At 49.0% G+C, this 10066-nt stretch overlaps 1 protein-coding gene across 1 annotated transcript in view; it reads right to left on the reverse strand.

Moving 5' to 3' along the window:
* The window catches only part of Fgf16 (fibroblast growth factor 16), a 10020-nt gene extending 5118 nt beyond the window's left edge, over window positions 1-4902 (reverse strand). Inside the window, exon 1 of the mRNA XM_050130476.1 lies at window positions 4456-4902. Within this exon, the coding sequence (XP_049986433.1) occupies window positions 4456-4729 (274 nt within the window). The 5' untranslated portion in view covers window positions 4730-4902. The remainder of the gene's footprint in view (window positions 1-4455) is intronic.
* Between the last annotated feature and the right edge of the window lie 5164 nt (window positions 4903-10066).

Consider the following 10066-nt stretch of genomic DNA (forward strand, 5'->3'; position numbering starts at 1 on the left):
CTCTCTCTCTCTCTCTCTCGCGCGCGCGCGCGCGCGCGCGTACACACACACACACATACATACACTAAAGAAATAAAATATAATAATAGTTTTAAAGTTAAGGTAGGACTGGCAAGATGGCTCAGTGGATAAAAGCAATGGCTGCCTAACCTCCAACCTGAGTTTGATCCTGGGACTCAAATGCCAGAAGGAAAGAAGCAACTCCTGCAAGCTGTCCTGTGACCTCCATACACTGACGCGTCTTCTTCCTCCCCAACCCACAAAATGAAAAATAAAACTTCAAAAAGCTAATATAAAACAGGTCAAACAAAAATAAATGTTATCTGGGTGTGGAGGCATATATCTGTACTACTAATACATGAGGGTCTGAGGCAGGAGGACAGGTAATTCAAGGCCGGCCTGTGCTCCATAGGGGGACCCTGTCTGGAAAACACAAAATCAAAACAAAAGAGCAAACAAACAAAGACCAGGTAAATTGACACACACCCATAATCCCAGGAATTAGGAGGCTGAAAGATGGGGCTCCCAAGTTTGAGGCCAGCCTGGGCTACATAGTGAAACACTGTCTTTAAATCTTTTACATTTGTTTTTGTTTTTGAGACATGGTCTTATGTAGTTCGGGGTGGCCTTGAAATTGAACTCTATGCAGCTGAGGATGACCTGATCCTGACCCTCTTGCTCCATCTCCTAGGCAGTGGTATTACAGATTGTGCACCTTGATGCCTTTTTAAAAATGAAAAATATATTAAAACCTAGTATAAAATAGGAAACAAAAGTGGGGGTAGGCTGTATTCAGAGAGCGCTAGTTACTAACATGAGAGAAGGGCCTGCTCTGCCACTCCACTTGGTCTGGACAGGATCATGCTGGGGTTCTGTGTCTGGTTCTACTGTGCCTAGAGAGGGTGTTGGAAAAAAATGTAGAGTGGCCTATCTGGCAAGACGATCCCAAGCCATACTTTGATTCTGCTCTGGGTGCTAAACTCTGAGGGATACCAAACCATGCTACTAACCAACCATCTTTGCTTTGCTAAGGCAGCTCACCTTTGAGCCTCTAATCACAGCAGTTGCCCCTTTCTCGAAGGATCCCATGTCCCAGACTACCCTGAGCTCATTAAGTAGCAGAGGGAAGCCTGTGATCTCACTTTCAGAGACCTGGTGTGAGAACAAATCATGAACCCAAGAGGTGTGGCCATTTGAGTCACCAGTTTTTTTTTTTTTTTTTCTCCAACTCTCTGTGAACCCTGATGCCAAAGGACAGATCATACAGGATGTTGCTTGGGTTGTGTCCAGTAACAGGGGTCTCCAACAGCTGGAATCATCCCTGCCCAGCTGTCTTTGGGCATCATTTGCCTTTGCCAACTTTCCTATTAGTTGGATTCAGACTGTGGGAACCCAGTGGCACATGATGATGGAACAGATATTTCTAAACCTTCTCCTGAATCCCAGCCAGCATGAAAGGGGAGCGAAAACAAGCCATTTTCATATTTTCCCAGCTCCAGCTGGACAGGGGTGTTAACAGCAGAGCGTTGAGGCAAAGTATTAAGTAGACAAAGTTTGTCATCGGTTCTCACCCCTTCGAGGCCCAGGACCTCCGTCTCCTCTGCCTCATCTTGACCTGCCCACCTCATGCTCTGGCATTTTCTCGACAGTTTCCAGACTCTTCTTACACCTCCCTCCCCAGGGCCTCAATCAAAACGGATCTATCCTGGGCCCCAGTGTTTCAGGACCTTGCTAGATGACTGGCTAATGTGTCATTTAATCTGGTTCCCTCAGCCATCCTGTCAGACCATCAGGGCCAAGACAGTGCTGCCCTGGCCCTCGGCCAAATAAGAACCAGATCGCTCAAAACCCAAACCAGCTGCAGCAGCCTGCTCCATCCCACCTGGCAGGAGGCCTCTCCTCCAGTCTGGCTCCCCAGCCCAGCTCTGTTAGTCCACAGGTGCCCCTCAGGAATGTCAGGCTCCCTATGAAGCTCATGTAAATGCCACCAGCCAGGCGGGGACTGAAAGACTCCTGGCTACTGACTGCAGATGGAGAACAGGGAGCATGTGCAGTGCCAACAGGTTATTATTTGGAGTCGGGGCTGCACTTGGGCTCAGCCTGACTTGTTTAGAACACATGGATTCCAGGGTAATCCTTGGGGGCCCTGCTCTCCAATTACAACAAATAGCTATTTACTTTACATGGCCTTCGGAGACTCCCTCCTCCCCCCAAGCAGAAATCTATAATATTTTATATCTTAAGTCTGGCCTACTTTACCCTGCTGGAATGTTGACTGCTAAAGCACTTATGGAATGTTAAAGTTTCGATTTATTGAATACTCTGGCTGATTAACTCAAATGTGGAGGGCGGAGAGTGTGAGCAAACTCAAACACCACCTCGTCCTGTGCCAAATGCTAAACCGAGTAAGAGTGTGTTTGAAAGTTGGCAGGGGAGGTTATGAAGAGACAGCTTTGACCAGTTATCATTTCCTTTACAGGAAATACACGGATCTGCCAAGAAATCAAGGAAGGAGGAAAGGGAAAAGGTGATGTGGAGGTGGTCTCAGGAAGTTTGTTTTTTCTAAAAGGCCAAACCCAAACTGAAGCAGTCAGTTAAGCGGCAGTGCAAACATCCCCTCCTCCGCCAGCTTCACTTCCTCTGGTTTCTCCTTAAACTTAACACCCTTAGCAGGTATGGGAGATGAAAAGAAATCAAGATGCGTCTTTAGGGAGGCAATTAAAGACCACTTATCCCAAGAGCCTATTACTGATTTATGTTGACCTTGTAGATTATTGGGCTCAGCTTAGGCAGAGTCAGACAAACATAGCAGCTGGGAGAAGTGCCCAAGTTCACCAATTTCATTACCCCCACCCCACATTTCACCATCATTTCAGGCCTTTGCTTTTACACATATACATATAAACACACATGCACATATATGCACTTCCTTTATGTATGAACCAGTCCAATATCTTTAGGTTCTTTCTGGGAGCCTCTGAGTTCAGGGTGGGAGTCCCATTCCTTAGGAAGAGGAACAAAAGGGGACTTCTAAATCACAAGTGATGGAAGGGAAAGAAGCCAAGTTAACACTCCCTCTTCTCCCACCCCACCTCATCACCCTTTTGAGGACCTGCTGCAAGTTTATACAGACACCTGCACCCCTCCATTACCCCTCCCAACCTACTGTACTCCAGCTCTCGTTGAGTGCATTTTTCCAAGATGACACAGACCTCATTAGGGTTCCTGCCTGCTCCCAGCAAGGAAGACCAACCCTGGTCCTAGTTGTTTGCTATGCTTGGCCTTAGGCTGCCCCCTCCTCTGCTCCCCTTTTCTTTTCTTTCCTTTCTTTTGTTCAAAACTGAGCACTCCAGATGCAGCTCTAGAAAAGCATGTAGAATGGGAAGATGGGAAGGATGGGGGGGGGGGAAACGAAGCATGTCCCGCTTGAGGGTAGTCGTAGAAAATACCCTTCTTGCATTACAGGGACCTTGGGAGGAAGCAGAGGACATTGAAAGATGGAGGAGACAAGGTGACTGTCACAGCACCTGCTTGATGGCTTAATAGAGAATAGGAAATTGAAAATAAAAATGGCAAATTATTGAAGAGGAAACAGAAAGCTAAAGATTTCTATCGTGGATCAAGGTTTATATTAATCGCATAATTAGTTCTGAATGTAGGCAGGCAGCTGGGTGCTCTGAACAGTCTGTATAGTTCCGGGCAGGCGGAGGCAATCCCACTTTGGAGATTAGACATTTCCTGTCCTGGGCTCAGGGGACACCTGTTTCTGGGGTTGGCAGTGGGCTCAGGATAGTTTTCTCACGTGGGCAAGGAGTTAGTTCTAGGCAAAAGATGCCCAAGCCTTGTGTCCTTCTGTGATGGGTGCCGCGAGTTTTTCCTAGATTCTCAGGTAGCCGGTTTATGCCATGCTGCCTGGACTGGCTCCTGCCCTGCCCTGAGCCATCCCAAGGATGGCCTGTGCCATGGCTACAGGGTCCCGGCCGGATAAAAGTGATCCGGGTGCGGGTCGCCAGCCACCACGCCCGTGGGCCCCGAAGGCTCCTGCTCTGGGTGATCAGCTGCCATGGGCCTGCCACCCTCGAGGTTCCGCCAGCCTTAGTTCCCTTGCCTCCTAGGCAAGGATTCCCACTCTTCTCCTGGCTCCACCTGCTTCCATCAGAGGCCCGACGTTGGGGTTCTCACAAGGAGCCCCTAGGTCCCGAAGGAGGGAGGGTGGAGCGGGTGGGAGAGGCCGCACCGCGAGGCGCCTCCGCCCCCTCCGGGGAGAGTCGCGGGGCATGGGGGCCCCAGGGTCGCCGCGAGGCTAAGGGCCCTGCCACTGCGTCCCGCCCCGACGGGTCCGGACAGCACCCGGCCCAGGGAGGCTCAGCGGGCCCCCCTGCGCGACATCCCCAAGCCGTCGGCTCCCCCGTACGCGGTCCACCCGCCTCCCTCTCCTCCCGGCTGCGTCCTCACCGAAGCGGCTGTGGTCGTGGCGGGTGCCGTGCACGGTGCCATTGGGGAAGATCTCCAGGTGGAAGCCGGTGCGGCAGTAGAGCTGGCGGCGCCGCAGGATACCCTTCAGGTGGGCGAAGTCTGTGGGCGAGCCGCGCTGCAGCTTCCCCTCGATCTGGCCCAGGCGCTCGTTCAGAAAACCCGGGGAGTCAGCTAAGGGCACGTTCCCCAGAGACGAGGAGAAGCCGTGCAGGTCCCAGTCCAAGGAGGCAAAGACGCCCCCCACCTCCGCCATGACGGGGCTGGCGGCGGTGCGGGCTGAACCGGGGCCGCGGGGCGCGAACTGCCTCTCCCCGCGGCAGGCGCGGGCGGGTCGGCGGCGCTCGCTCGCTGCGAGGCTCCGTGCTCTGCCCAGCTGCAGCACACGTCTGTTCGCGTCCAAAGAACTTCTTAGCGGCTGGGAGCGTGGGGCAGCGCGCTCCTGACCTTGCTCTCAGTTAAAGTGCGGCTTCCCCTCCGCATCCATCTCTCCTGGCCTCTCATAGCTGGCTTCGAGGAGCTATCAGATGCAAACGGCACTTTATATACGTACCCACTCCCCTTCCATTGACATATTGGATATTTAAATACAAGCCACACCTCACTGGCATCCCCTCAGAGATTGGTGTGTGGGTTCTTTCCTTTTTTCCCCCCTTCTCGTATCCATTTGGCTCTTTTTGGGAGAGGGGGTGGAGGGGGAAGCGAGAGAGCTTCACTCCCTCTTTTATTATGAAAAAAAAAAGGCAGGAAAAAGCTACACATTGCAGTGAGGCATAACTGCTTTTGGCAGGATTTCTTAAACTGCTGATGAAATAACGGAGTCCAGTACGTGGAAGCCATCGGCGCCCACGGCCACGCAGGCCGGTTCCGCGGGGGTCTGCTTGTTGGTCTGCTGCAAGGGCCATCCCCACCTCCCATGCATACTCTGGTTGCTCCCCTCGGGAAAGTGCCTGAGACTGGGGCTCTGGGAGGGCGTCCTCGAGCCGCTGAGCCCCTCTTCTCTGGCTCTTAAGAGACTGCGGAAGGGGTATCTGGCCCGGGACAGGGGTGCTCCGGTTCCTTTGTTCTGCTGTCCCATAGTCCCACTCCCCACCTGTAGGTCCACAGGGGCTGAGGAAGCGAAAAAGATCCTGAAGCCGAATGCAGTTGCAACAGTAAGGACTGAGAGGTGGTGAAGGTCCCTACAGACACCAAAACGGAGGGGGGGGGGGTCCTTAAGGGGTTTGAGAGGAGCGGGAAACCCCAGAAGGGAAAGAAGACTTTTAAAAAGACGCTGTGATTTAGGCATAGAAACCGGGGTGTGTGTGTGTGGGGGGGGGTTGAGAAATAGAAAGCGATCTTTTTGAAAAATGATCTCCATGGCTTTCTGGACGCACTTTTACAAGGCTCAGGAGAGCAAGCTCGGTGAGAAGCTGTTGGAAGCCGGGTGGGGGCTTCCCCCCACCTCTTTTCTTGTTGGAAACAGGTGTTTCCTCGCTCTGTCCTGTGCCCTGTTCCAAGATATTCTATCAGGAAGAGCTGCAGTCGGGGTGGGAACTGGCGGTAGCCAGGACGACAGGCTGGGTGGAGAGGACCTGGCAGGCAGGTGCCTGCCTGCCGTGAGCCCCTGCTTCTCTGCCCCGCACCTGAACCCCACGGTCCCTCTGGGGCTCTGGCGCTTGGCCTCCTTCTTGCCTATTAAATGGCGTTGTTGCTTGCAGTTTTCACACGCAGCAGGCGCTGGCCGCCTTCCCAGGTTCCTGTAGTGACTGAACCCCCAATTCTACCCTTCCGCGCCTTTGCTGCGCCTCCTGCTGGAGACCCCACCGAGCTGCAAGTTCAAATTCAGGGTTACCATAAAAATGAGTAAACAAGATTCCCCACAACTCAGTGCAATTCGAGGCCCTTCTCTTAAGCTCCCATGTGCGCTCTGTGCTCACTTCCTGTAGCAATTCTCAGTTTGGAATAACATTGTGGCTTGGCCCTGCTCTGCCTCTTTAGCTCAGAGGGAACCTCCAGGGCCAAGTACAATGCCTGACACATGTAGGCACTCAAAAGTAATATTATGCTCTCAGTAACAGAGAACACAGATGCAAGTTACCACCCAGTTATAGTGGGCCCACGAATACAAACGGTGGCTTCCAGAGGTTGGAGAAATGGCTCAGTGCTGACGAGCGAGTGTTTCACTTGTAGAGGACTCAGGTTCTGTTCCAGCCACCCGCATTGGTTCATAGATTCTTGTAATGCCAGCACCAAAGCATCAGATGCCCTCTTCTGGTGTCCACAGGCACCCATGCACATGTGCACAGGCACATATGTACACATAACTTTTAAAAAATTAAAAACACATTTAAAAGGGTGGAGTCCATGTTAGAATACATATAAAAGAAACTACAGGCCCTCTTGGATTACTTTTAAAGTATTCCAAGTAAGAACTTGGTGTGGTGGCTCCCACCTGTAATTCCAGCCCTTGTGGAATTTAGAGTGAAGCCAGCCTGAGATGCACAGCAAGAACCTCTTTCAAACGAAGGAAGGACTGAACCAATAAGAAATTATCCAAAGTGCTGAACACAGTAACTCACACTCCCAGTCTCAACACTTTGGAGGAGGCAGGAGGATCAGGAGTTCAAGGCTAGACTGGACTTTGATACCCTGTTCCAACAACAATAAAACAAGGGTTTATGGTGAAGTGTAGATTCATGAAGCAGAGAGGAGGGAGAGAGGGAGTGAGTGAGGGAGAGAGAGAGAGAGAGAGAGAGAGAGAGAGAGAGCGAGAGCGAGAGCGAGAGAGAGAGAGAGAGAGAGAGAGAGAGAGAGAGAGAGAAAACTTATCTAGGTAGGGATCCTGGACCCATTCTGGGCTAAGGTGATTTTTGTAATGAATGGGCCCTGAGGCACATATGGGAAGAATCTTTTGCAGGGTCAGAAGGACCACTTCCAAAATAGAGAAAATGGAACAATTTTAATTGTTAAAAAGTAATTCTTGAAGATTTTAATAAGTGTCAAATAAAAAAAATAGATGAAACAACTCTGATAAGCACACACTATAAAGAATGTAGATGTTTATGATGAAATAAATCATACATTTTTACATGTTTTTCTTTTATCAAACATAGATTCTTTTCTTATGCAGTATATCCTGATAACAGTTTCCCTTCTCTCTACTCCTCCCAGTTTTCCCTCCCCTCTCCTCTCCTCTGGATCCACTCCCTTTCTGTCTGTCATTAGAAAAGAACAGGCTTCTGAGAGACAACAACCAAATAAAACAACATATAATAAAATGAAGCGAAAGCTAGCATATCTAAGTTAGATTCGGCAACCCAACAGGAGGAAAAGAGTCCCAAGAGCAGGCGCAAGAGTCAGAGACCCACTTGTTCTCAAAGTCAAGAGCCCCATGATGACTCACGCATTAATACCAGCACTTAGGAGGCAGAGACAGTTGGATTTCTCTGATCTTGAGGCTATCCTGGTCTACAGAGTGAGTTCCAGGACTGGATTCATAACTACTGGGAAACCCTGTTTCAAAAAAAACAAAACAAAGCAAAAGAGTCTCATAAAAATATTAAGCTAATAGTTATAACATATATGCAGAAATGCAGACCCATGTAGGCTCTGTGCTTGTTGCTTCAGTCTCAGTGAACTCATATGTACCTTGCTTAGATGATTCAGAGGGCCTTGTTCTCCTGGTGTCCTTCATTGCTCCTGGCTCTTACACTTTTTCTCCCTCCTCTTCCATGGGATTCCCTGAGCTCTGGGTGGAATGAATTGATGGAGACCTCCCATTTAGACTCTCTCTATACATATAATGTCTGGCTGTGGGTCTCTGCATCCATTCCCATCTGCTGCTGGAAGAAGCCTCTCTGATGATGGCTGGATATATATACACAAATAGCAGAATATCATTAGAAATTATTTTATTGATTTTTTTCTAGAATTTCAAAAATTACATTGATTTTTATTGATTTGGTTTTACCCTAAGTCTCTGGGCTATCCAGTTTCTGGTTCTTGGTCCCTCAAGCAGTGTTGGGTAATGGGTTTCTTCTCGTGGAGTGGGCCTTAGGGTCAAATTAGACATTGATTGGCTACTCCCACAACTTCTGTGCCACCATTGCCCTAGCATATTATGCAGGAAGGACAGATTGTAGGTCAAACGTTTTGTGGTTGGGTTGGTGTCCACATTTATCTCTCAGTAGCTTACAGAGTACCTTCCTGTACCAAAGGGACTAGAGTGTAGGGGTGAGGGCTTCATGCAGGCACCAGTTCGACTTCTTCATGCTTAATGAGTTTGTGTGTGCGTGTGTGTATTGTCTTCTGCAATGGGGCCCAGTGTCAGTTTTCAGAGAGCAACCTTCTTTCTTAGCAACAGCCTGGGTTGTTTGGGAATTTCCATGGAACCCCCGTGGCCAACAACTCACCTGAATACATCCTAGTTCTGCTACAGGAAGCTTAGCCTTGCAACAAGAGATCCCCATTACTAGGAGTATTTATTAGGATCACCTTCATACATTCCAGGAAGTTTCCACTGCACTAGGTTTCCACCCCCTACTTGTCCACACAATTCCAGCCATCTCTCCCTACTCTCTCTCTCCACCCCATCTTCCCACCATCTGATCCACCATTCCTGTTCTGGCCCCATTCCCAGTCAACTAGTAAAGTCTATTCTATTTTTCCCTCCCAGGGATACCTCTGAGTGCCCCCTAAATCCCCCTCTTTACCTAACCTCTCTGGGTCTACAGATTGTAGCTTGGTTATCATTCATGTAACGGCTATTATCCCCTTATAAGTGAATAAGTACCATATTTATGTTTCTGCATCTGGGTTACCTTACTCAGGCTGTTTTTTTCTAGTTCCACCTATTTGTCTTCAGACTTCATGATGCCATTTTTTTTATATCTGAGTGATATTCCATTGTGTAAATATATACCACAATTTGTTTATCCATTCTTTTTTTGAGAGACATGTAGGTTGTTTCCAGTTTCTGGCTATTAATAAAGCTGCTATGAGCATTGTTGAACAAGTGTCTTTGTGAAAGGATAGAGAGTCCTTTGGGTATATGCCCAAGAGTGATATAGGTGGAACTTGAGGTAGATCGATTCCCAGTTTTCTGAGGAACTGCCATATTAATATTCATAGTGGTTGTACAAGTTTGCACTCCCACCAGCAATGAAAGAGTGTTCCTCTTGCTCTACATCTTCACCAGCATAAACTGTCACTTGTATAATTGATCTTAGCCATTCTGGCAGGTGTAAGAATGTAGTGATATTTCATTTGTATTTTAATAAATAAAGTGTGACTGATGATCAGAACACAAAACAACCACACTAGTCAGCCATACAGGCCAGGCAGTGATGGCACACACAGCTTTAATCCCATCAGCCACACTAGTCAACCATACAGGCCAGGCAGTCATGGCACACACCTTTAATCCCAGCAACCACATTAGTTAGCCATAGAGGCCGGGCGGTGATGGTGCATGCCTTTAATCCCAGTACTAGAGAGGAATATATGGTGGGATTAGATAAGAACTTGCTTTTCAGTTTGAAGATTTCATAGAGGTAAGAGCTCTCTAGTGGCTTGGTTGTTTTGCTTTTCTGATCTTCAGATTAGACCCCAA

Source organism: Alexandromys fortis, unplaced genomic scaffold (assembly GCF_014885135.2).
Source record: "Alexandromys fortis isolate MF-2015 unplaced genomic scaffold, M_Fortis_MF-2015_v1.1 scaffold_326, whole genome shotgun sequence".
NCBI lineage: Eukaryota > Metazoa > Chordata > Mammalia > Rodentia > Cricetidae > Alexandromys > Alexandromys fortis.